Consider the following 27,719-nt stretch of genomic DNA (forward strand, 5'->3'; position numbering starts at 1 on the left):
ACGATCGCGGGTGTATATTTAATTAATGCCGGTCGCGGTTAAATTATAAATGTATATAATCTTCTTTAGCGATTTAGGGATATGTTTAGTGTAACTTGTGCTGTTTAGCAGATATAATGTAATTATAAGTGTAATAATAAGTGATTAATGTAGGTAGTAGTGTGAATATAGTTAGATGACAAACTTGTTGATTAATGCTATTGTGAATGTTAGGTTGTGACTAGCTGTATATTGAGAGATTCATATAGTATTATTGCTAAGTAGTTTGTATTCTGTTTCTTTGCAGAACCACACACCCACACACAAACACATACATATACATGACCTAAACACACATACAGACACACACAAACACACCCTATCCATTCCATTCAATTCAATTTATTAATACATATCAAACTGGAGTCAACATCATTCTCAGGCATTTTAATTAGATGCACCACAGCGGCTTCTACAGATTCCTTACCAGAAAACAAGAGTCTCCACAATAACACCTACCTCAATACAAACCTGTGTTTATTCCATTAATCTCGGCTTTACAACAAACCTCATCTTTGGATGTTTGTAAATCAAATGTCATTTGAAAGGTCAGGTTGTCAGGATGTCATTTTACCCCCATGTTAAGGTGCACAAGATTTAGTTTTCTTATGTCATCTGTTTGAATATTAGGTGTGCTCTCCAGCCGTGTCTATGGCGAATGGTGCAGCGGGCACAAGATGCCCCGCCAATGCCACAAAAGCGATTCAGGCCCTGTAAATCATATGTCATTTGAAAGGTCATGTTGTCAGGATGTCATTTTACCCCCATGTTAAGGTGCACAAGATTTAGTTTTCTTATTTCATCTGTTTGAATATTAGGTGTGCCCTCCAGCCGTGTCTATGGCGAATGGTGCAGCGGGCACAAGATGCCCCGCCAATGCCACAAAAGCGATTCAGGCCCTGTAAATCATATGTCATTTGAAAGGTCATGTTGTAAGGATTTCATTTTACCCCCATGTTGAGGGTGCACAAGACTTAGTTTTCCTATTTCAAGTATTTGAATGTCATGCATGCACTCTAATTGTGTGCATTGTATAATGCCTTGTTTTATGGCTTTCATCAATGAGCTGTAGTGTTTAGTGTAACCCTCTTAGTTTCTTTGGTCTTCAAATAAGAAATAAGTTATTTCTCGAATAAGGCAAATGATATATGTATCCCAAATGATATATATCCCCCTGAAAAAGATAGAGCCATTTTTAGAGCTATTGAAAAATAGTAGGCTACTTTTATCATGTAATTTGAACAATCTGGAAGGTTTCCACCAAACATCTTCATTAATTTCTCATTCTTATACATTAAAAGGCGAAATTTCGACCGTTGGGTGGCTGCATGGAATTCATTATCATTATTGTCAGGGATTCCCATTGTTAACCGCTGTGGATCCGTATAAATCGCGGGACTTTTATTTTGATAGTTTCGCTAACTTTTAGCCGTTTTGGCTAACAGTTTTCATATCCGGTTTGAACGTTCTATTCCCGCTAGGTTCACGCTGCTGTTTCAGATGGAGAGACGGGATGGTGAAAATTCAAATTAAAAGCCAAGAATGAAAGAAACGGAAGACATTATCCCCATATGATGTTGTGCTGAAGATTACGGCATGTCCAAAAATGTGGTCCCAATATCATTATCTTGATTGGAGCTACAGCACGTCACGAAATAATGCGCTATTTTACCTAATTTTAATGACCTGTTTTTAAGGCGTAAAAGGCAGATATTCACTTTCTATGAAATGTGGTTGTTCAGGTCTTTTAGTGTACGAAGTTAGCAAACAAATACAGATTTATATTCACATTTTGAAACTTATATCAGCATTGTTGTAATATCCAAATATTCCAGAATATAATTGTAAAAGCAAACATAGCCTATATGCTCTATATGTCCTGTGCGACACACACAGGCCTGAGGTCGTTTGTGAGTTTATCTACTGCAATTATCCCATCCCGGACTGTCCTTCCTCCAGGCCCCAGTCTGTCTTGGTCAGGGACAGACGGAGAGTGTTCTGTTGCATGTTTTTTCTGTAGGGGTTCTCAGTGGAGGAAACCCCTTTTGATTTGTTTATTTGATGAAGAGGGACAGTGTGCATTAATAAACATTAAAATGTTAATGCACCGAATTGTAGCCAAAAGGCTAGTTTTCATTGGCAGTCCCCCTGCCAGAGTGAAACTGGCTAAAGATAGGGAAGAATTACAGCATAACATTGGGGAGGGGAGGAGAGAAAAGACAACACCCAGACTATGCTCCTAGAGGAGCCGATTTGTGATGCCTTTGTTAGGTGATGATAAATGGTCCTTGATCAGATAGGTGTATTGTCATCTGCAGCAGGCAAAGTAAATTTGATTTTGAACAACGTAATTCACAGTTAATTCTTGAGATCATTTTTGCAACCTGGCCATATGACTTACAACCTATGACAAACAGATATTTATTATTACTATATAAAAACGAATTTCTGAGATTCTGAGATTTCTGAGGTGGATGAGTCACAAAGCTACAAAATAAAAAGATGTTTTACAAGTGGACTACAAAGTACATTTGAATGAAGTCAAACTACTCTGTGAGGTGCAATATGTGTGGCAGTAGTACCTCTGTGTAATGACATGTCTATAAAGTATAACTTAGAACACCTCAATGAAGATAGTGCTTGTAAATTATGACATAATATATTATGTTAATTGTCCGTATGGCTTGTTTACGTCACATTTACAACAGTCTTATGGTTCACAACAAGGGCTTTGAAATATTGTGTGCAGACGTCAGCCAAAACTGAACTGGGAGCAATACGCATGGGGTGCAAGGTTAAATCCCGTTTGTTAGAAGAAAAAAAAACAACATTACTTGATCCATATCAAAATGTTTAAACTTCGTCCATCAGAACCTTGTGATTCTACTTTATTTCTTAGCTGGATATCTCATTTTACATGGAAATGTGTGACAAAATGTTGTAAAAAGGGAGGGTTTTGAGCCCTGAACCAGTAAATGAATTGACTACCCTCTGCTGGCATTGACAGAGATGTGCACACTGCAATCCCAGTTTTGACAACATGAGTTTCCGCCTGCTAAAAACAACAGAAGACATGCTATGGATAGAACACAATGTTAAGTGTCATAGATATAGTGTAACCGCAAACCCTGACATAGGTAAAATTCCTCATAACCTTACCCTGGCTTAATGTATCTCAACGTCTTTTGTTGTGGTTCGCCCTGTGTGATTCAACCCACTGCCCATATCTCCAGTAGCCTACCATTTCGACACCCTGGGTTGCCAGATAAGAACCCAAACCCAGTGTGTGACCGCCATGGAGATAAGCACATGAGCTGGACAAACAGGGATAATGTTGGATTCTACCTGACCAAAAAAGCCCCAGCATCCTTCTGAAAAGCTGCAGGAGCAGAACCATTGATAAAGGAAGTTAATGAACTATTGGCGATGCATTTGAAAGATAATAGACAGATGAAAAGGTAGCAAAGAGCTTCAGCTAAGGTTATCTAACCTTCACTAATTTATCACAGCTACTGGTAGGGATGGGCATTTTAAGTCATTTCAAAATTCCAGTAATTGCATTTCATACCCTGTGGCATGTGTTCCAAAGAAGAAAATGACCATCCAGACTGTTACCAGCAACAAGTCCAAAATCCAGGGTCTGACATGGTATGGGGTTGTGTCAGTGACCTTAGCAAAGGTTACTTACACTTCTGTGATGGCACCATTAATGGCCAAAACTACATAAAGATTTTTGTGTGGCGCATTTTGAAATGCAAAATGCGACAACGAAGACCCCGTACAGTTGAACATCTTAAGACTTGTTTGCAGGAAGAATGGGACAAAGAAACACCTGAAACGCTTCCTCACGATTTCAGTCCCTAAACGTCTGAAATTGTTGTGAAAAGAAATGTGACGCTTTACTGTCCCAACTGTGTAGGATCAGTGTCCTCAACCTGGCAATCTTTGTGAAATGAGGTTCCGAGCTACATATTGCTCCTTTAGTAATACCTCACGTTCACTGATTCTCTGAGATAAGGTTCTCAAAAGATAACTTGCTTCTTTACTCCTTCCATTGCTACATGACCTTGAGTATGAGTACAGATGGCAACTTTTACAACGACAATTTTTCACCTGGATTAAACATTTTTATACATAGCCGCATACAGTACTTTGTGCAGCAAAAACAGTTCCGTCAGTTGTTTTCATTTCCATCACTCCAGACAATGTAGTGAGATACATACCACATGTTTCAGGTTCGAGGATTGTCCTCTTTATACAGAAGTATTTTTGTCTTGGCTCTAAAAAAACACTTGTTCAAACAAACCAACAGAAAGCCCACACGTGATATGCTTGTGGTATAAGTAGAAAATTAATTTTATTTCAAAACATGGATCAGTACATTTTCCCATACCAAAGTTATTTCTTTGCCCACATATTGTATATTTCCATGGCATTATTGAAACCTTCAAAAGTATTTGTGCCCTTATTATTTTCTGACCATGCCAATTCAGACAAGATGGTCAGGTATTTCAGACATCATTAATCAATCTTCTCTCATATCCTGGACAAAAGTGATAAGAGTGTGACAGCCTGTAATCTGCCTTTATTAGTGAATAAGGGGAGTATAGAGTTTTGCAGGCTAATTCCTCCAAACGCACGGTCTTCATGTGTGACATTTCAAATTAGATACAACTTATTTTACTTTCATACAGGGAGGGACCATAACATCAACTTGGCACTATTTCAAACCAGGCACAAAATGTAAATACAATTCTATGAACTAAGCCTGATGAATGAAATAGCTTTTAGACAGAAGGTTCCTGTGACATGACTATTGGGTTTACTTCTCATTTTAGATCACAATGTTCAAATGATTTGGTTTAAGTTTGCAGCCTGATTCGTAAACAAACCCTGAGAGGCACTGGGCAACATCAACATGGATGGAAGTTCATTTGGTGGTGATTGCGACGGCCTTCTTCAGCCAGGTACTGGTGCCCAGCAGAGACAGCATGAAGCGAGCGACGTCGCCCCTGGCAACCGTCTGTGAAGTGGGGAGTCCATTGGCATCAGGGACAAAGTACCCTTCATGAGCCACGATCTCTTTATCTGGGGAAACAATTACAAAATGATGAGGAAAACTCCTTCACGTTTTCATGGTAAGTGGAGTTTATAGACATGATTAAAAATGACAAGATTGATTTAAATGTTTGGAAAGGATCCTTTGAGCCAAGAATCTTAAAGATTGAATTCAATGTTGCTACCTTTTGAGCATGTTAGTTGGGTGGGATATGTAGATCACTATGAATTACATCTCATGATGTCCACTCATCTCGGCCGATAAGATTAGGACCGGTATTAAGCTTACGCTTTAACCAAAGTGACTTGCAAAGTTATCCTTCAATCGGTGGGAATTGACCCCGGGTCAAACGTTTGGAAAGGGGGTGATGCTAACTACTGTACCACCAGGGACGTCACACAGATATTCAGAACCTAGTTATCAAGTGAAACTCAACCTTTAGGCACTGATAATAATGCATTTCACTCCTCTGAGGTCATTACAGTTCATCAGAGAAATTCACTTAGCCACAATGATTACTCTCTGGTATAACTAAATATCCCTTCAATATCAATTACAGCATATTAGTGGAGAATACCACCACTACTGCTTTCATTTGAACCCAGTTCAAAGTGTGGTAGCAAGACAGAAACCTACATGATCTTCATGGAATCCAAGCAGAATTTCTGGCATCTATGCCAATGCAGTCTAGAGGAGGGAATTGCATCCGATGGTGGGTTAATCATTGAGAAGGGAATTGTGGGGAATGATAAGTGCAGTAGTAAGACAGTAACCTACATGATCTCCCATTAGGGGTGGGGGAAAAAAATCGATTATTCGATTTTTCTCGATTCTCTCTAAAACGATTCTGTCTCGATTCAGAAAAGTTCATAATTAATAATAAAGTAATAATAATAATAAAAAAAATACAAAATAAATGTGGCAGTTAATGTGCATAGCAACTTAAGTGTTTTAGCTGTCTGATGCTGCCTCCTCTGTCTCATTGTTTTTGTGACAATGACAATAAAGTACTCTGAACTTGAACCTCGAGTTTGGTCTGTTTGATAAACTGCCTCTAATCATAAGTCATGAGCAGACGCCATTTTGCTACTGTAACAACATTGAGCCATCCTACCTGTTTCAGGTGCATTCTTGAGCCACCCTACCTGTTTCAGGTGCATTCTTGAGCCCAGGAGGCCGCACAACTGTCCAGTTGATGTCCTCACTCTTCTTCAGAATGCTCTCCATCTCATACATGTTGGTGAGCACGCTCTGGATCATTGGGATCAACACGTTGCGGATGAAAAATGGACCAGTGCTAGAAGATCCAGCTGCAAATCCAACATACAGAGCTAAGCTGTGATAAATTCACATACATGTAATAGTGGTACAGTAAGGACACCATTAAGGCAACAACACTGATGTTCATGGCTTTACATGTAAGGTTCATAGTAAGTTCCCTTCCAGTACAGAATGGGGCCATGGTGCACAGTATGCTGTACTATACTGTATATAAATGAATGACTCAAAAGAAACATTTAACCTTTCAACTTCATCAACAGCTCTTAAAAATGATCAATTGGGAGCATATTCAAATCACTGTTAAAAAAAAGAAAGTCAGAAAGAATTAGAAAGGCACAAATAAACAGTCATGATAGCTGTCTAAGCTAAACTGGGATCTACCACTCTCACACCTGCAGATCACACCCACTCTCTTCCTACCAATGCTTACGGAGAGTCTAGAGAAATAATTGGTTAAGTAATGTCACAACTAGAGATTCATTTCCAAAATAAAATGCAAATGCCAATTTAATACCATGAGCAAAACCAGAATTTCCCCACGGGATTAATAAAGTATTTATTTATCTATCTATCTATCTATCTATCTATCTATCTATCTATCTATCTATCTATCTATCTATCAAAAACCATACGTGCAAACATGGGTGGGTCAGTGCAATCCTTCCACATGCCACACAATAGCTTTAGGTTACAATAGACTTTGCTTGTTGCCATGAATGAAATTAGGGCCCACTATCCGTTTGAACAAGTATGTGAAACAATAAAGTTTAATGAGTAGGTAGGTGAAAAGATCACTCACGGGCAGTATACCAGGACGTCATGGTGACAACACGATTGATCTTGGTCTCTCTCATGGCGTTAAGGGTGGCCTGCATTGACTGGGTGTAGCCTGTGACTCCAGAGAAAAATGATGTGGGGAAGCCGAGACAGGAGACCACTGCATCATGGCCTTGGAAGTGTGGCTTTAGGCTTTCCTCAGAGAAGATGCTTCCCTCCACGACCTGGAGATGAATGAGACATAATGATGCAAAGAAATAAACAGAGAGACCTTTGCCAAAGGGGAATATATGGTCTAAGATTGCATCCATGGGGAAGAGCCAGCTTGACTTGAAGAATGATGACATCACATACTGTGCACAAACACCCTAATGAATGCCTGTTATGAGATGTAAGTCGTTGTTAATCAGGGGACAGATTACCTTCACACACAGGTTCACAAATTCTTCCCAATTTACATTGCTCCAAATAAGACATCTAGGGCTAGGTGTTGCCGCCCATCCGACCCGTCGGAGAGCCGTCGGAGAGCTGGTCGGAGACAGACGCTTTTTTCTAACTTTTCTTAAAGAGACGGAGAGAGTCGGAGACCCCCTTGGCTGTGATTGGCCAGTTTACAACATCATTTCCAAACAACATCATTTCCGGATTCGCACATGTCAGGACCTCACATTTCCTGTTTTCTGTCAAAATGTTTTAGTACGACTTTGGTAAACTACAAAGCTGCACAACATGCAGCATTAGGCTACCGTATTTTATATAAACCCTCGAAAAGTACATTTTTCCCGACCACTGTTGGTCTCTTGGCTGGTGGCTCGGTGTTGAAAGTGCCTTCTCCAACCATCTTCAACTGACATCTAACGTAATTTGCTACGGAGTAATGCTGGCAGCATAATTACTTTGCATCTATTAAATAGGAAATGTATTTCATGTATGTGTAGAACCTATTTAGAATGACTGACTTTACATAAAATGGCAGTGAAAGACATTTGAGTCAAACATTACTTTTGCCTCAATGAGGGTGGCGTGTGAGAGCATAATCGGCACGACAACGTTGTACTTATTAGCAGCGAGGCTAGCTACATTAGTAGTACACTTTTGAGAGTTATTGTGAATACGCTAACGCTTGATTTAGCGGAAAATCTAGTAAACGTACGTACCACCTGTCTCCTGTTCTGTTGTTGTTGTAGTTGTCGCTCAAATCGCTACAAGCACGTCCTCTGCTTATAACTCAAACTAGTCCAGCTCCACCATCAACCATTGTCTGTTAGTTGCCATCATTCGCTGTTGTGAGAATTCCCGGGAGGAGGAATTTATACAATAAACGACTACCACACACACAGTCTCACAACTGTATGTTGAGGTATCAGAATCAGAATAATGTTTATTGGCATGTATGTGTATGCATTCTCTTGTTGTGTTTCTGATACAACTATAACACTGCATGTGGATTGGTATGAAGACTGCAGTGGGTTTAATTTTCTGCCCCTTACTTCATAGTTCTACGGGTATTTCTGTTCGAAGTGTGCATGCTTTGTTTTATAGTGACGTTTCACGCTAACACTTTTGACAAGGGCAACCGTCTCGTTGCAGATTAAACACATCGGTTTTGTCCTGCCCACAAGCAGCACAAATGCATAGCCTACTTGTCAGTCCACTCTGTCTTAAATTCGAGCGTTTTGGAATCAACTTTTCGTGTGTGAGAGCCTGGCAGAGGATCATTAGTAAGTGTGCTAATGTATGTGTTTTTCAACATATTCATGGTTGAAATCGCAGTCCCACAACTGTATGTTGAGGTATGCATGTTCTTGCTGTGTGTCTGATATAACTATAACACTGCATGATGTATGATGTATGATGAATACCGTGGGTTTATTTTTCTGGCCCTGTCCTCAGAGTTTGGGGGGTAATTTTGTTCGAAGTGTGCATGCTTTGTTTCATAGTGACACATTCACGTTACCACTTTTTGACAAGGGCAACCGTCTCGTGGCCAATGAGTGCATTGTCATAGCGTTGTAGTTATTCAAAGGTTACCCAGCGATCATTGCAGTATGAATGTGACAAAAATACCAAAGAAAATAAGAACGTATTCATTTTATTGGATCGTTTTATAATAGTTTCTGTATTGTATGTAAGATAAGCATATCGTTTTGTTATAAATCGCAATGTTTCTTACAAAAAAATGACCACCACGATGGAGATACATTTGCCTACTCAAGTGAATATATAGCATTAGACATGCAAGTGTTAACTGAGCTACATGTCTCCAAGGCCCATGTGACGGCACCTGCCCGACAGGTCCTGAAGCAGCATCCGTGTCATGTCAGTGACAGTTGGGAGGAAAAACAATCAATGACTTCCAATAAAGAGGTTATGTGGTAGCTACGGGCTCGACAAACAGTCGTTACCCCACCCAGCGGTCCGGCGTTGAATAGGTTGAATAGGCTTTAGGACGCATAGCCGTCGGAGTAGTATACAAGCCCGACCAGTACGTTCAATTTTTTTTGAATCAACCGCCTGCCCCCGCCCGCCCATTTTTTTTTCGAGGACGGAGAGGGATGCAGAAGTATAAATTAGGCTTCATCAGTGGCGCATCTCAGCTACGGTCAGGACCCAAACAATCGTCTATATAAGATACGTGTTAAAGAGACAGTAAGCAACAATGACATTTTTTGAAACATGTTTGTTTTTATTGTCAACTAGCACTGGTATCATCTGGAAATTAATGTTCGTAGTATAGTCATGTGAAGGACAAATAAACACACCCGTTGTTCTAACGATCCGCAGTTATGAGGTCCGGGTAAATAACAACAAAAACGTTTATAGCACGCATCACCAACAATATCATCTAAAGACATGAGTTAACCTAAGCTCCCAAGGTTTTTTCAATGCTGACTTTGCTGCTCCTAGTAAGGATTTTGCATGCTTTTTCGCAAGTTAGATGAGTTTTCGACCAAAACTCCTTACACACTCCTTACCTTCAGATTCTCATGGGTGACTGTCATTTTGCCCGGGTTCCTCACCACAGCTGTGACGCTGTGTCCTTGATGCAGTGCTTGGTTTACTAGGTGCTGTCCCGTCTGACCAGTGCCGCCCAATATGACAATCTTCATCTTTAAATGTATTACTTCTTTGTTCTGCTACAAATAGGAATTTGGGAGGTTTTTAATGATTGTATCACGTAGATCAGTCTTTGAAGTTCAGGTAGCTCCCTTGACAGCGGTCCACTTCCGAGTTGATAACGTTTAACGACAGGCACATGGTTGTGGGAGTGACTGTCCGTCTCTATTTTGTATTAAAGGCGTTCCGGTTTTAAAAAGCAAATTCCCGATGAGCGAATGGATGGATGGATGTTTTTTTTTTTTTTTAATTGATAAGGTAACACCCAAATAACTGCCTGAGAGACCCTGCATTTGATAATGTTCATGAAAATGCGCGTGCATGTAAAATATGTGCGCTACTATCCTTCTGTTACCACCGAAAAATAACAGGCTACAGGGCAAGTAACTTATTGTGGTGCTTTGTATTTCAGGCTCAATCCCTTTCATAAAAAGTAACCAATTACATTGTATTCAATCGTGAAATATGCCACATGACCATTTAATAACGCCATGGCAAGAAAACGAATCTTTGTGTCAACCACCTGGTCTGTTTCACCACCAGATGGGTTGAACATGCTACAGTTGATAAGGACGAAATTGAGTTTTTTCCTCTCTTTTTGACGATAACATTTGAGTTTAGAAGTACCCCGCAGAACGTCAAGAATCCAAGGAAATGCAAAGAGGAACCTTACATAGTATTTGTTTTTACGTCGGTTGTATTTATGTGCAGGACATGCGTGCGTAGCTTCGATTCACCAATGATACATAGTAGTAAAACGTACGCAGGGGTTCTGAACACGAACTGTACTTTTTAACGTAGCCCACTTTTCGCCGCACGGTTGCATTGTGCATCAAGGCAGCTCCACCCCGGGTCCCCACACACCTACATTGAATTGTGGTGAGTATTGCAGTACAGGTTAGCTGACAATTAATGAATTATCCCAGACGGACCATGTAGTGAACATAAGTCGCTGACGTTTGCTATGACAATTTAACGTAAGCTAAAATTCGGAGTTATGTGGCCTTGTATTGTTGTAGCAGTGTTATAATTAGTGCCATCGATTTCACAGTTTTGAGCTGGCTCGTCTATATCTCCACAACTGAACAGCTACAAATAGCTAAGATGGACAAACGCAGGATAACTCAAGAGACTTTCGACGCCGTTGTCAGGGAAAATATTGAGGACTTCGAGATGGACGACGAAGCTGCGTTGACAGAGGCCATCGAGCAGTTTAAGTCCCAAGGTACAAGAATCTTAACATAACCATGTAGGATAGCCCGATCAACCTTGTTTGTGAAAAATAATCCTGGTCCACTCCTTCAATTGAAACTGTTGTTTTAAGGTGTGGACCTCAATTACATCGTGAAGGCGGTACCTAAAGCCTCCGATGACAAACCAGATGATCGGATGCACGAGGTTCTTCAGGTTCGTATTAGCGTTAATATCAAATTAATGAGAGCTCATGATCTGGAATATGTGAATTGATTTATTTTAAAATGTATATGAAATCGACGTAAATATCATCAGCGAAAAAATATCATAATTGCCAATACTGTGTCCTCCATTTATTTAAAGAACCTTATGACTATCTCTATGCATTTTATGACATGAATTTTCTCTGTAAAGGTCCTGGAAAAGCTCAGAATTGCAGCCCTCACACCTTCACAGCAAGCTGACATCACAGATGACCTAAAGCGCTTTGCTGAGCAGTGCTCTCTCGAATTCGCCCAAAGGCACTTGGCAGCCCAGAAGGACGCCTATCCTACAATCCTCTCCTGCTGCCAGAAGTCTCTAGACAATGAAGTTGCTGCCCTGTCGTCCGCCATTTCTGCCCTTTCATCCCTGACAGATGGGCAGCCAGACCTACTAGATGAGGAGGGGCGAAACTTCCTGATAAAGGTCCTGCAAGTGCATGGCAAAGACCCTACTGTCACATGCCTGGCGTTGCGCGCGGTCCGCCACTTCTGCCTGAAGCACGAGCAGAACCGCCAGGACTTTGTGAAGGCCGGCATGTTGGCATTGCTCAGTGGGGCAATACAACACCACACCGGGCACCCTGAGGTGGCGAGAGAGGCCTGTGCTGCCCTCAGGTACATGACCTTTGACGATGATATCCGTGTGCCATTTGGACACGCTCATGAACATGCCAAAATGATTGTCCTGGAGCACAGTGGCTTGAAGGTCCTGCTCGGGGCTGCTAAAGGTATGTCCACACACTCGGAACTGCCCTTTAGAACTGAATTGCTTGTATTAGCATTTGTGGGTAAACGATGGGTTGACTCAAAAACGATGGGTTGACGGATGTAATTCTAGAATATTGATTGGTTAAGATTAGTTACCAGGCAGGAACGGAAAACCCCCATGTATTTGATTGGCTAATACCAGCTACAACGTCGTTTGCCTAACTTTTAATGTGGTGGCACGTTTAACGCTGCTGTTCAACATTTAATAGCAACTGAATTACACTTGTGATGGGTGTAATCTGTAGCAGTAAATATCGTTAAGGTAAATAACTGATAAAGGATGTATGTTACACTTCACAAACACAGGTAATCTACCTGCCTGGTAACTAATCTTATCCAATCAATATTCTAGAATTACATCTGATAACCCATTGTTTTTGAGTCAACCCATCGTTTACCGACAGCATTATCACATCCATACTGAGACCATGATGCAAAACCAGGGATGAGTCATTACTAACTATTAAATGGCTTAATGCATAAGCAGGGTGATGCTTTTTCTGGTTGCAACCAGTAGAGCATAGTTCTTATGCGTCATGAGTTTGATAACCAAGGACTCATAAATGAAATGAAAAAATACTAATGTTTTATTAATATAAATGTAGACGTATAGTACCAAATGTGTTGCTGTTCTTACTCTGTTTGCAGCCCATCCTCAGAATATCTCAGTCCTGAGCGAAGTATGTGCCACGCTGTCTAAGCTTGCTGTGAGGAATGAGTTCTGTCAGGACATAGTGGACCTGGGAGGCCTGACGTTTATGATCTCCATGCTGGCTGAATGCTTGGATCGCCAGGTGATATCCTATCTGATGTATCAGAATGCCTTGGTCTTCTGACTTCGATAAACAGAGCAGATGCTAGTTAACGTGTGTGTGTGTGTGTGTGTGTGTTGGGTTGTATGCATGTGTGTCTGTGTGATCACCATAACCAAACCAAAGAGATCTTGATGGGATATCTTAATTTTGTATCTTTTTGTGTTTGTAGTGTTGGCTCTAAACGTTTTATCTATTTGTTAACAGGCTCTTGTGAGGCAGGTCCTGAGTGCCATCAAAGCTATAGCAGGAAATGATGATGTCAAGGATGGTGTTGTAGATGCTGGAGGCATAGAGCTCATGGTCATGGCAATGAACAGACATATGTCAAATGCAAAGGTACTTGTTGTCAGACTGTATCTCAGACATGATTTTAAATTGATTTGGAAAATCTATATTAAACTGTCACCACTATTAAAAACTTCTATAGTCTTGCCTCGGCACCCACAATTTCCCATGGACATTAAGTTGTGATACACGTTAGAATTCAAACCTGACATAAAACATAATATGAACATAAACATAGGATCTATTTGTATCCCTTCATTCATAGCACATTAGACCTAAGTCTTTTTTTGAACACATCATGAAGGTATCTGGGGACTCTTTTCGTCACCGTTTACCCAACCTAATGGTTCAAACTTTGCATTTTATTCATCAAATTAGCTCATTATATAAACATACAGGTTGATTTCTTTCCCACACACAAAACTGCACATGTCATAACGGTCTTGACCTTTTCAATATATGTATCTGAACTTCAGACTTGTTACCTTAGACCGTTGAGCAGACTGAGCATCCAGTTCTTATTTTGTGTTGTTCAACTAAAACAGGTGTGTGAGCAGGGCTGTGCAGCCATGTGTGTTCTGGCGCTGCGTAAACCCAACAACTGTAAAGTGATAATGGAGAATGGGGGTGCTCTCGTAGCACTTCAGGCGATGAAGGCCCACCCAGCGGAACTCATGGTACAGGTGAGCTAGTCTTCATTTATCAACGCAAAGTACACATTAGGATGGCGTGTTTAGAACACTTGGATTAACCTAGTGAAGCTCCTTTTCAGGAGACTTGTAACCCCTGCACAGATTAGGGGGTGTGCTGTGGTTTAGTATATGTACTGAACTTAATATGTATTTGGCTTTTGGTGCCTGTGCCATTAACATAATGAGAATTTGATTGGTTGAATTGTGCAGAAGCAGTCATGTATGCTGTTGAGGAACCTGGCTTCCCGCACAGATGACTACAACCAGCCAATCCTGGAGATGGGTGCAGAAGCCCTGATTCTCCAAGCTCTTGCCAGTCACAAAGACCTCACAGACGAGGGCAAGGCCGCCCTCAGAGACCTCGGCTGTAAGGTTGAGCTGCGAGAGCGGTGGACGGGTCAGAAAGGCGAAATCTCATACTGATGAATGGGGGGATCTGAGGGACGTCCTATGGAGAGAACAGACAACTCTGTCTGAGAGCGGCTGAATGGATCCCGTTAAACCATACTAAAGTCTAACACTGGCGGCTCAGACTTCAGAGCACTCAGTGTAGTCTTTATCTACCAGTGTAACCAGTTAAGAGAAATTCCATTTGATGTTTTCATTTTTATCTCGTTTGTTTCTTTAAAGGTTGAAAGTGTCCAAACACCCCTGGCGTTTTTATGTTTGTGTTTTAGGTTTATTATTTGAGGTGTTATTTGTGAATTATTTATGATGAGTCCTGTAATCTGCAACACTGCACACATTCTTGTCCAGTCGTAGAACTTTAAATATGTTTTTTTTTTTTTTTTAGATATTTTATGTTTTTTAAAGTGCACTTACTTTCATCCATTCTTCCATTTTGACAGCTTCTGCCTTGAATTAGATTCACAATCTGCAGCTTTTAGCTTGTGAACTTGTATGATCAGCTCAACCTCAAGATAATCAATCCCAGTATGTTTCACTCTAAATAAAATGAACTAGTATTAATCTGAAACAAATCGGTCACTCTTGTGTATAGTGTCTACTTTTGCTCATACCATATTCACAATGCTGGGCATATGTATTAACACACCACCGTGTTTTATTTGATACAGAGAGCTGCTGTGCAGTTTGGTTTATAAAGATGGGAAATGCTACGACTGAAAAGAGCATTGTCATACACTTTGAGAACTTTTGGCCAGACAAGTCAGAAGTGATGTAACTTTCAGACATCATATTTGGTGATTCTGAAGTGGGTTTTCATTGGCCCAAAGTGTTTAAGCCCAGGGGCTCCAGTGCGTCAAATGGTGTATATATGAACAATGTTCCTGGTTTGATTTAAAAGTGAAAAAAAAAAAACTTTGGCCACCCAGATAACAAGGGATATTACTTTCGGATATTATATACAGCCGCGGAAAAAATTAAGAGACCACTTCAAAATTATCAGTTTCTCTGGTTTTACTATTTATTGGTATGTGTTAAAGTAAAATGTACATTTTAGTTTTATTCTATAACCTACTGCCAACATTCCTACCAAATTTCAAATAAAAATGTTGTCATTTAGATCATTTATTTGCAGAAAAATGACAATTGGTCAAAATAGCAAAAAAGATGCAGTGTCTTCAGATCTCGAATAATGCAAAGAAAACAAGCTCATATCCATTTTTAAACTACACAATACTAATGCTTTAACTTAGGAAGAGTTCAGAAATCAATATTTGGTGGAATAACCTTGATTTAAAATCACAACTTTCATGTGTCTTGGCATGCTCTCCACCAGTCAATTTACAAACAATTAAAACAATTTATATTTATACAACTACACTCACACATTTAAACGAAATACTGTCTGTTGACTTAATTATTAAGCTGTTGTTGTTTACATTAGTTTGCTGCATTCATAAAGGGCCATAAGTGTGATGAAATGATCCGCTACATACAATGCTAACCTTTTGAATGTGGAACGGTGGTGGGTCGGATTCATTTTTCTTTGTGATAACCGAACTCTCATATATATTGAGTGTTGTTTAATATTCATGAGCTCTTTGACAGCGTATGTCTCCCTGGTAGTCTAGTGGTTAGGATTCGGCGCTCTCACCGCCGCGGCCCGGGTTCGATTCCCGGTCAGGGAACATTACTTTTTACCCTGAGAAACATAATTATATCTGCATGTCCAGGTGGCAACCTCTTATTCACAGGATTAAACGTTTTATTGTAACTGTATACTTTATCATCAAGAGCAACATATTCTCAGGAAGTTATTAGCATTGTTAGCTTGGCTATCCTAGATAGTGATTTAAATTTTGCGCTTAATTTGACATTACTTAGTTAGACTATCTGGTAGTTCTATGCCAGAAGTTGGGCTCATTTTTACAAGAACCCATAGCAATCATAAGCCGGCCAGTCGCCTGATGCATTGAGGTCAGTTTAACTAGTCTTAATCACACAGATTAAAGAAAGTCACATTTATATCTGACAAAATATCTGTATAAAATGATATGTATAAAATAGAACTGCACGTTTTATACAAATGTAAAAGTGTGGATTGTAATCATAAAGATAAGCATTTCCGAAATGTGAATATTTAAGGCCTGCATTCAAATACAACTTTTCACAATGACTAAATGAAAATTGCAATCATAAACATATCCCTTTGCTACAAATTACTGTAAACAAGAGAGTACTATGCAACAAATGTGAATGTGCACTCTCGCCATGGAGAAGACCTCAGCAGCAGGGGCAGTGTATGTGAGTTTTCTGGATCACAATATAGAAATAAAATATTGAGAGTTGGGCTGTCCACAGGCAAGACAGCAGGTGTTGGTCTGTCTTCTCTTCTGTTCTGGCTGGTGCTGCTGGTTAGAAGCCTTCCACAATTTTCTTATTGGGGTCTTGTGGCAGAGGTATGGACAGCAGGGCAGGTGGATTGACAAAGCTGGCCCCAACCTGACCACAGTTAAAGAGTGCCACAGCTGCTGAGTCTCCAGAAGTATTCCGTGGCTTGTTTTTAAAGATGAACAAGGTCGCAGGGGCAGGGCAGGGCAGGGCCGGGCAGGGCAGGGCAGGGCAGGGCAGGGCCGGGCAGGGCAGGGCAGGGCAGGGCAGGGCAGGGCCGGGCAGGGCAGGGCAGGGCAGGGCAGGGCCGGGCATGCAGGGCAGGGCAGGGCAGGGCAGGGCAGGGCCGGGCAGGGCAGGGCAGGGCAGGGCAGGGCAGGGCATGCAGGGCATGTGAGTTCTGGAACACAAAAAAGCAATAATAGTTCCTGAGTTATTCATGTTGTAACATTATGATATGATGCAAAAATGTACGTCCAAAACTTTATGTTAACTTGCCAATTGCTGCTGGAGGTTCCTGGTGGTCGTCTGGCGGCATCTCCTGCTTTAGCAGTGGACCAGCAGAGAGTGGCTGGCCAACGTACTGTATTCTTGGAGGCAGACTTCTACTTAGCCATTACAGCTGGATCATACACAGCAGGGAGGATGACACCTGGCTGCTTAAGGTCCACCAGCCGTATGTAGTTCCCCTGTGCCACCCCAGTTAACCCTGGGCCTGGAACAATTCAGTGGCCATCCACTCTCTTCTTGTGCACTGCTAAACTCTACACACCTGGTTAGGCTGGAGCTACGGGAAAGTAAATAAACCAGTTATTATTTTGATGTCACTGAAATTAACACATTTGATTACATAAAAAGGATAACAGTGTGTTTACCATCAACTGATGATGCATTGCCTGCAGTTGAGAAGTTGACTGGGGCAAAATGACATTACAGACGCTTGACATTCAGCAGGAAATATCTGGCGATATAACTGTAAATGTATCCTGTAGTTTTAAATTCACCCCAAACAACATATCTTACCTTTGATGGATGAACACTAGCGTGAATAAATGCAGCGAGTCTCTGGTGACTTGTCCCATCTCCTGTCAGAGGTTTGCCTGAAGTAAAAGTTTTTCTAAGGCCGCGCGTCTTGGATCAGGACCGCTCAGGTTTCGTCGGCCAATCCTTGCTTTTCAAATCCATTCTCAGTCAAATGTCCTAATCCAATCCAACTGCAGAACAATAAAGGACCTGGCCAATAGCGGCGCTTCTCTCCATTGTCCAGAACTTGGCTTGAACTGGTAACGTTACGTTACCAAGTTACGCAGAACGACGTTCCTCATCATCACTCTGCTGAAGAAAGCTGAAGCAACGACAACTTGTCAAAGTAAGTCAAATTAAACATCACTGTTATCAAAATTCAGATCACAAAGGAGCTGACTGGCCGTGGCAGGGGGACAGCTCTTTGGGTGACCTCCAGTGGCAACGAGGTTGGTTAGATCCTGACCAGTGTCGTGACAGTGCATGAGGGGCTGGGACTGGACAGGATGGAGTTATGGAGCGGTACCACCAAGCAGCTGTTCCACCCCCAGTCTATACCCAGCTATACGTGGACTGTGGCTGTTGCGTGAGTGAGGGGGTGAGTAAGCTGCAGACCAGGTACACCTGCACTTCATGAGGAGGCTGGCTGTCAGTGGCACCACCACCAATTCTTTACCACACCTTCATGGGCTGCCTGTCTGCATGCACCTTTGGGTGGGATGCAGGGGACCTCGCTCTGTTGGGGCAGATGAAGAGGGAGCAGCTCAGGCAGGAAGGTGTGCTCGCCCTTACTGATCTTCTGGTGGACAGGAGAATAAGTAGGAGGGGGTTGAGCCAGTACTGCTGCAGGAGGACATGCAGCGTGGAGGCCACTATCAGGCTTATTGAGCGGCTGTTGCAGGAACTGGTGGGTGGGGGACCCTGACTGCTGCTGCCTCCAAGCTCCTCCCTGACTGCTTCCACCATGCTGCAGCCAGGTGTCCCAGCCTCTACTGATGAGACTGGGTTATGTAAATTCATAATTGTATGTAAAGAGGTAAAATCACTGTATCTCCTCTCATAGTAATCCACATAAAAACAGAAGTTTAATGTTTTAAAAATAATTTATGACGCACATCAACATTAAAAAAACTTTAGTCATGAGGGATTAGGCCATACAAAATCCCTTCCTTCTTTTTTTTCTCTCCTTTTCCCTTTTTTCTCTCTTTCCGCTCTTTCCTTCTTCCCCCCTTTCCCTTCCTTCCCCCCTCATGGTGAGCGAGGGTGCCCCAGCTTACGGCAGGAGGACACGGGGGTAGCTCACCACTGATTCTAATTACACTTATGACATGTCTGGTGTTACAGCTGCTGTTGCACACATGAATCACTAGGGGGAGGCAAATCTTCATTTTCCCTGCACCTGAATTCAAGAGTTTATTGTGAAGTTGTAACTCTCTTCTTAGACTTCAAAGTCTGGATCAGTACACAAGTTGTCACTGTACGCAGATGATTTACTTCTCTATGTATCAAATCCATCCACATTTCTCCCGATAGTTCTGGACATCCTAAAGCATTTTGGCCAACTCTCTGGCACTTGCTAATTATTCAATTATTATTACAAGGCACTTCATAATTATTATTACAAGGCACTAGATAAATACATACATTAAGTTATTAACAGTGTTTCAGAACCCATCTCTTTACAACCCTCACCGTTCTCATCTTAGGATATTAGTCAGTGCACGCAAAATAACTGTTCAAGAGATTTTTATTCAATTCAATACAATTCTATTTACTCAGCGCTAAAAGAATAAAAATTGTCTCTAACTGCATTCCAGAGCCCAGGGCCTGAACCCCCTTAGAGCGAGCAGAATGGCGACAGGAGCAAAGAAAAACTCCCTATTAACAGAAAGAAACCTTGAGCAGAACCCCGGAACATCTGCTTGGAGCCAATAAACAGGGTAGATAGGAGATGGGCAGGGGAGACAATCAGAACCATGGCAGATGACTTACTTACATACACGTATCAGGATGAGCAAGCTAGCATACATGTGGGAAATGTACACAGTACATACAAATACATGATGCATACAACATTGATATAGGATAAGGTAGGGAGAGACCATTATAGTATTATAGAACAGCTTGGTGGCTACAGTGGGCTCATACGGTTACTATTCATTTTAAGGGGTACGTAGAGAAATGGAACAGAAAACTATGTTGATGGTGGCATGACAGTGTGGTGGGTGGGCGTAGGCCGAGGGGTTTCTACATGTAGGTGGAGAGACTACAGCAGCATCCCACAGCGGAGACAGTCTAGACTAGGAGGGGAATTGAGTGGATAGAGTTCTGCTGCCAATAGTTGTACTTGGATGGATATGATGGATATAACATAGCAATGTTTCCACTGTGGAATTTGCATTAATACAGCAAAGGCAACCTCTCACGTTGAGTGCACAAGTGTGTGACTCGTTTAATTTTCACAGACATAAAACCGATAAACAAGATGGCGTTGAACCGTGACCAAACAAGCAACGTCATCGTCAACATTGGATATTTATAGGGACCACGATCCCGGAACAGTCAGTCATACTTGCATTATACATTCATTAAATAACGGTATGACAACGGTGTGTAGAACCACACTACAACAAAGGTGAATTATGTATGTCACATTCACTACACCACAACCATTAACATTTGTGAGCTAACATAACACTATCAGTGAGAAAAATGTTGGTTTGTTTACATCAATTGGATAAACAGATAACAGATAAAGAGATACATTTGGGTAAACAATTAACAGTAGGTTATATAGCCACGTTATTAGCATAATATGATAAAGAAAGAGATGGAATGTTAGTCAGGATAGCAAGGGTGGCACGATACAATAACAGTCATCTATGTGCTTCATTCCATCGTTTCCCTCCACCTCTGGTCCCTGATCTACATTCCCTGCATGTGGAGTCAGTAATCACAGTAGCTGCTCACACGTCGTGTCTTCTCTCATTCACTGTCATAAACCCTGGTTACATATTATTGCTTAAATAAAAGTGCATTCATATGAAGATCAGAGGAAGCATTTCAACTACCAAAACAATGCATCCATGCAGACATTTTCCACACAAATATTATTACCAACACCAAGGCGAACAGACCTGATGCTGCGATGGCCCCTGGATGCAAGGGAAGTGTCTCTTTCTGAGGCCCATCTGTAAAAAAAATAATAATAAAAGGATGTTGATGAAGACCCGCTAGGCCTTCCTCCTCTTATATTTGTATTGTTTACACAGGTGTTCCAGGTGATCTGAACAAAAAGGTAATGCCTGACACAAACATATTATTCTGACATTAAAGAAATACTCATTATAACAGATACTTTTATCCAAAGTGACTTGAAGTACAGTACAGCCATACATTACGATCACTATGTGTGTCACCCGGGAACTGAACCCATGAACTTGGAGTGGTCAGCCAGTCAGCCACCTTGCTCTACCAATTGTGCTAACAGTAATGCGTCTTGACAAAAACATGGATAGTGATTATTGTAGAAGCATTTCCAGCTTTATGCGACCCCAACGTACCCCAGTAGATGACCAAAGGCTGGGGTAGACTGCGGTGTTCGACTTTGCAGGAGTAATTGCCTTCCGGAGCTGAGACTGTGAGAGTTTTGCGTATCTGGTAGGTCAAGTCGTGATTGGGCAAGACGTCCGTGGACAGCACGTTAAAGGAAACAGGCTCTCCATCCAGGGCCCACTCAACCGTGATGTCCTTTGGGTAAAACCCGGTGACCATGCAAGTGAGCATGTCTGGGCCTTCAGCACTGGAGGCGATGACTACCACTGGAGAAACTGTGGAAATCATAAAGTGCATGACTGTTAGATAAATTAATATTTAGGCGTTAACATTAATGAGACAGAGACCAGCGATCAGAATTTGTTGTCGCTTTATCTTTTGTGAAAGGGGAGATATGACACGAACAAGATCATACACATAACTCCAAAGTATAGCTGTGCACAGCCAGCTTTTAAACAAGTGCTCACATAAGCTTATGTGGGCATGTTCATATTCTGTACATTCTGTTCAGGGTGGTGTCCCTTCTGCAAATTGCGTGCAAAATATCGATTTGCAGAACCGCAACCGCAACTGGCCTTTAGCTAAGAATATCTTGTGCAGAAACATGAAAACAGGACGTGTTTATTGCAGCAAGAGAATTTCACAGAACACATTCTTTCAGCATTTCACTTGTGTCTCTTACACAAGCATTCTTTAGATCATACATAATTACAACATAGTTCAACTTTTCTATCAATGACACAATAAGTGGGACTTCCCCTGATATACGTGACCACATTCATCATTCTCCATTTGTGTAAGACTGTTTTACATACTCATGCATCATTTTCCCTTGGTGAAAGACTGCTTTACATACTTCTCCATATTCATCATTCTCCTTTGGTGTAGACTGCTATTCATACTGTTTGGTGTTTTGGTGTATTTCACATATTAATACAATATTAATAAACCCCCCACCCTTTCAGCTTCAGCCACACCAGATGGTTGGAGCCAGACGTATTAGCATTTCAACCAGACCCCTCTGCCTGGCATTTCCTCTCCTGCCTCCACATTCACAGACCTTGACCCCCAGTCCCACACACCACCTCAAACTCCCCCCAAGCAGACATATCGTCCACATCCTCTGAAGCAGTGGTCGCCAACCCGTCGATCGCGATCGGGTCGATCTCGGAGATAAAATAAAACAAAAATAAATTCAGAAACACATTGTGTCTTCTAAAATGGTTTCTTACAGACTTCAGAAGTCCAACATCAGAAAAGATCTCCGCCTGATTCATGAGCGCCTGAAAATGGGTTCTTACCCGGCCAAAGTGTTCTCAGCTGTGCTTCCCCGAATGAGGATTCTTAAATTGAACGTGCGCTCTCATGCACCTGGATCTGAATACAGACACGCCCTGTCAGCTCCTTATAAGGGAATGCAACTGAAGAGACGTGTGCACAATCGACATACTCCACAGGCAATGAGAAAGCAACTTCAGACTGGAGGAACTTTTGAGGAATTGCATTTAAGAAAACTCTGGCCGATTAACGACTGAAATTCTGGTCTAAGTTCAGAACGAATCCCAGATGAGAAAACTTTCATGAATGCAAAATGTGTCCCGAAAACCACATACGTGGAGCTCAGAAGAGATGTCTTCCTATCTTCTTAACTGCTTTCAAGAATGTCTATAAGAATGCCTATTATGCCTGATGAAAGAAGGAGAAAACCTACCATTTCCATCCAGAATGGGAGGAGGAATTTATTTGTATTTATCCTTAGTAAAAGACAAGTGTGTGTGTATATTGTGCCACCAGTCACAGACCTTGCAAGCGAGGGAATTTGGAGCGGCACCACAACACTCATGTGATGGGACACAGAGCTGAACTGCACTTTGGTTGGTTGCACTTTGGTTGGTTGCACTGACTGAGAATTTTGTCAGTTTTGTGTTTTAACTCTAGTTGATAAATACAACGGTTTATATTGGTACTTCATCCAGCCTGCTCATTGCAGATGTGTTTTTTCTTGCTCATATTGTGTGCGGTTAACAAATAATTTCCTTTTTATGTTGCACTGAAATGAAGTAATTTATTGGTTCTTGGTCACATTCATTTGAAAGCTGGACAAAAGTGTTTGATTTAATTCAATTACAATTAGGCCAAATAAAAAGCCTCAAGTTGTAAGTACAGTCTGGAGAGTCTTTTTCTCTCAACGCCTCAATAGGTAGATCTCACCTGTCACCAAGGCAGAGGTCAGGGATCTTGGGCTTTAAAAGGTTGGTGACCACTGCTCTAAAGAGTGACATCAAACACACATCAGATAGCCTGGATACCACACCAAACCCCGCCCACAAGATTTTTTGGTCTGGAAGTTCTGACTAGAATTATGAGTATGACATCGTCAGGCTAACATCAGATAGCCCCCACATTCTTAATTAAACCCCCCCTTGCCAAAAGGTCCCGAATAGCCCACACCCCAACATTTTCTCCAGATGGATACCTGTGGATAATTCAATTATGCCATTGTGTTAATATGTTAATTTCTGTAAGAATATTGAAGGGTTTCGGAGAAGGATGTGACTATGCTATCCGAGGTTACTGTGCTACGCTTCAGAATAAACTGATTATTTTCGCTAAGCTGCCTTCCCAAGGTTCCTATTCTCTGCCAGATAATTTGAACCAAGGAGACAACTTTGGCGTTTCATCGTGGATCCGCCAAAAACAGCATACTCTTTCAATTCTTAACCACATTCATCACTCAACCCTGATGTCCTTTGGGTAAAACAAGTTAGCGTGTCTGGGCCCTCAGCGCTGGGGGCGATGACAGTGTATGGCACAATAAGTGAGACTTCCCCTGATAAATGTGACCACATTCATAATTCTCCCTTTGTGTAAGACTGTTTTTCATACTTCTGGTGTAAGACTGCTATTCATACTTCTGGCTAAAATTTTAATTTTTTCATAACCTGGTAGAAATTGACCATTTAAGAGAAATGCTCTTTTATGAATTTAGGTAATGTGTCGTGTTTAAATGGAAAGAGACGAAAAAGAGCTACATTTGCTGTACTGGCCTCGGAAACACTTATGCACAGGAAGGAACCAAAAAGAGGAACCAAAAAGAAAAAGCATTACTTGTCCACCCCTCAACTCTATTCCACTAAAATGCATCTTCTATGTAGTTATCCAGTTTAACACGTTTTTAGAAGTGCACTCTAGGTCAAGGTATAAAGAACTGAAAGAAAAAACTGGTGTCACGTTTCAATGGAACATTTCACAGCACTGGTGACCACAAACATAGCATGGAAGCAGCTATCATTGTTAAAGATATAAGGTACCATGAGTGACATGACTACTCATAAATAGGCATCACTTACTAAATTAAGTGAGAATTTAAAATTATGAGGGAGAAAGTAAAATTGAAAAAGTGGTTATTACCCATTTGGAGAAGCAGTGATGAGATTTGGTCGAAAAGTAGCAGTATCTAAAAACCTAAATCTATATCTAAAAACCTAAATCTATATCTACAAATCAAAAGACTCACAAGCACCAATAACACAGCTGGCACCCTCATGTCTTTTGGCGATATAGTTGGCGATGCTCGTGCTGTGAAAGCTTTGTTTTTACATTTTTGTAGGGGTGGTCTGACTCGGGACAGTACATCGCCTAGGCAGCTTCTTGGTCCTTCAAGTGACCATATACCATTACAATTAATTTAAAGATTATAACAATACTAATTGCCAATAAAATCGTACTTCAAAGTGTGACAGATTGCTGCACACTGTCTCTTTAACTCCTATTAAAACTTCACCGGCCTCTGTTAAAGCACTGAGACATGTTGAGTGCTTTAAAGGTGTCCTGCTGAAACATTATCTATAATAAGTAGTTTGTACGTAATGCCAGTATGCTGGCGCTGTTATCAGAAACTTTTTCACATACTTTACCTTGGCGGTGAATAGTCGTGACACTGTGCGTGTAAAACTTTTTCAGACGTGGAACACAGTCACGTTGCATGTATATTTGGTTACTCTTGTTCCACAGTATAAATCCGTCGAGGATCTTCTTGATGTCTCTTGCTTGTGGAAGGTGTGTGGTCCAGTGTGTATCGTCATTGTCCAATGACAGGGTGTATTCCCCATTGACAGAGAACTCGTACACTCCTTTCATTTTGTTATCTTGGCTCAATTCACAACCATACATCAGCTGAAGAATTGGACCTGAAACGTACATGATAAATACAGAAACACATATTCAAAAAATTACGAAAAATGCTGAATACTATCTAATCATGAAAGGCCACAAGAATACTGCAATAAAACAACTGGCAGTCCTGCTTAAAACATCTTGGGTTCAAATAAAGGGAAAGACAAATCAGGTATGATTGAAAATGACTAGTAAACAGAATCATTCCACTTTTATCCCTTCACACAAATAATCCATTAAAAAGCTCAAAATGGCATTATCCATATCACAGCCTACCATGTATTCCAATGGATCCGTTCGCTTGCCTCATGAAGTGATTAAAGTAGTCTATCTTAAAGGCAGCGCAGTGTTGAAGGTCCCTCCACACAGTTGAAAGAGAGGCCTGGTCCCTGTAGGGACTGGAGATGTCCCCTTTAGTGCTGTCATAGCTGAAGACTCTGTAGTCGTCGAGTAGTCCATAAGAACTGTATATTGGTAAATATCCATGTCCCGGTGCAAACGTAACATAGATGATTAAACTGTGGTTTCCTAAATTTGTGACACGAGGTAACAAGTGTTACAATGGTGGGCCGACTAATTGAATATTTTTCAATGAGAAAGGGTTATGTTACTTACCAGAGTAAGCCTCTTCAGCCAAAACAAGGGTCAGAAATAGGAAGATGTGAACCTGTTCATTTTAAAGTGACACAATACAACATTTTGGCCAGGTGTTCAGAAAACTATGCACTGTTAAAATGTGTGTCCCCAGTGGGTGATCTAACCCTAGATTTTCAATAGACTTGATGGGATTCATCAAATACGCACGTTTACTTGGACCAATATTTAACAGTATTGATATTAAATTCTTTAAATCCAATTAAAAACATGACATGATGGCATCATGTAAATTCAACCTGATTACATTAGGTGTTCATGTAGCTCTTAGAGAAGGGGCAGACATATGTAAGTTCCTATAGTTCTTAGAGAAGGGGCAGACATATGCGGGTCTGGGGAGGGTGTGGCTGTGGTTATAGTGATAATAGCTTGATAGACCAAATCCCCTGGGACATCATTAGACGGATGAAAAAGAAATCTGTTTAGATCAATAATGAAAGTGCATGTTATCCTTCTTTGCTTCAGCTGCAAAACCCCTTGACATGACGAAAAGTAATATTGTTTGATAATTCTGTGTTTAGATTGTTTACATAATTCTTGCTTTGTATCCTACAGTGTAGATTTTTAAACCAAGCATCTTTATCTTCAGGCGAATACAGCATGTATCTCTCAGATAATTTGGACCAGCTTCTGTTAGCCATAAAAAGAACAAAATCTACATACTTTTGGATTCGCAATAGACTATTGTTACCTTCTAAATAGGCGCATGTTAAATAGGCAAGCCGGATTAGGCTTGTACACTACGCGGAATTGCCTGCGATGTCTGTTATTTCCATCCAGTAGCCTATAGTTATAATGATAACGTTTTTCTCTTACCAATATCTTGGCATACATCGTGCGGACACTTCTGGCGAGTTTTGGCAAATGGGGAGAGAGAGAAATGTTGCCGTTACGGAAGTAGCCTAGACGGTGTATTTTACTGTAACTGAATAAGTAGGTTCTAACTATTCAAATTTGGGGTACTGACCCCGCCCTCACTGTGTTCATCACAAGCGACCTCATCATTTGTGACCATCCTTTCACAGTCAGCTGGAGGAAAATGGAACCACCCTGCTCAGTTCATCAAACTGTGGAATGTATTATTCTAGGGTATCATTATAATACTGATTTATAGTCACAAGAGGTCCATCTTGTGGTAAGAGAGCATCACTGCACTACACGGACACTGCTCAAGCTAGAAATATGATTTCTAAACAGCTGAGCGAGCTTCTTTTAGTTTTTTTTT

At 41.1% G+C, this 27,719-nt stretch overlaps 3 protein-coding genes across 4 annotated transcripts; 1 reads left to right on the forward strand and 2 right to left on the reverse strand.

Moving 5' to 3' along the window:
• Nucleotides 1-4,377: 4,377 nt before the first annotated feature.
• On the reverse strand, nt 4,378-10,387 carry LOC308381754 (flavin reductase (NADPH)-like). The gene is made up of 4 exons (XM_080859330.1): nt 10,132-10,387; nt 7,179-7,380; nt 6,244-6,408; nt 4,378-5,127 (listed from the first exon to the last, which is right to left on the reverse strand). Exons 1-4 carry the CDS (start codon nt 10,264-10,266, stop codon nt 4,970-4,972), a joined length of 660 nt encoding a protein of 219 aa, XP_080715456.1. The 5' UTR covers nt 10,267-10,387; the 3' UTR covers nt 4,378-4,969.
• A 670-nt stretch (nt 10,388-11,057) lies between these two features.
• armc6 (armadillo repeat containing 6) lies at nt 11,058-15,183 on the forward strand. 2 transcript variants are annotated; one of them, XM_080859328.1, is made up of 8 exons: nt 11,058-11,152; nt 11,325-11,498; nt 11,598-11,680; nt 11,882-12,458; nt 13,147-13,292; nt 13,518-13,649; nt 14,144-14,281; nt 14,501-15,183. In XM_080859328.1, the coding sequence occupies exons 2-8, from the start codon at nt 11,378-11,380 to the stop codon at nt 14,711-14,713; spliced, it is 1,410 nt and encodes a 469-aa protein (XP_080715454.1). In that variant the 5' UTR covers nt 11,058-11,152; nt 11,325-11,377; the 3' UTR covers nt 14,714-15,183. The 2 variants fall into 2 exon arrangements, with proteins under 2 accessions (XP_080715454.1, XP_080715455.1); XM_080859329.1 differs by having other exon boundaries at nt 14,144-14,275.
• Nucleotides 15,184-21,592: 6,409 nt separating this feature from the next.
• On the reverse strand, nt 21,593-27,328 carry LOC308381692 (hereditary hemochromatosis protein-like; the record flags this gene model as incomplete). Its single annotated transcript, XM_080859280.1, has 6 exons — nt 21,593-21,897; nt 24,426-24,494; nt 25,582-25,854; nt 26,117-26,368; nt 26,456-26,507; nt 27,311-27,328. The coding sequence occupies 6 exons, from the start codon at nt 27,326-27,328 to the stop codon at nt 21,593-21,595; spliced, it is 969 nt and encodes a 322-aa protein (XP_080715406.1).
• Between the last annotated feature and the right edge of the window lie 391 nt (nt 27,329-27,719).

The sequence above is a fragment of the Sprattus sprattus genome (assembly GCF_963457725.1).
Source record: "Sprattus sprattus genome assembly, chromosome: 20".
In the NCBI taxonomy this organism is placed as follows: Eukaryota; Metazoa; Chordata; class Actinopteri; order Clupeiformes; family Clupeidae; genus Sprattus; species Sprattus sprattus.

Coding starts and splice junctions, on each gene's coding strand:
- LOC308381754 (XM_080859330.1), bottom strand. CDS start 10,266: ATGAAGATTGTCATATTGGGCGGCACTGGTCAGACGGGACAGCACCTA. Junction 7,381..10,131: donor TCACCCATGAGAATCTGAAG/GTAAGGAGTGTG, acceptor ATTCATCTCCAG/GTCGTGGAGGGAAGCATCTT. Junction 6,409..7,178: donor GACGTCCTGGTATACTGCCC/GTGAGTGATCTT, acceptor TTGGATTTGCAG/CTGGATCTTCTAGCACTGGT.
- armc6 (XM_080859328.1), top strand. CDS start 11,378: ATGGACAAACGCAGGATAACTCAAGAGACTTTCGACGCCGTTGTCAGG. Junction 11,499..11,597: donor CGAGCAGTTTAAGTCCCAAG/GTACAAGAATCT, acceptor TGTTGTTTTAAG/GTGTGGACCTCAATTACATC. Junction 14,282..14,500: donor CAGCGGAACTCATGGTACAG/GTGAGCTAGTCT, acceptor TGAATTGTGCAG/AAGCAGTCATGTATGCTGTT.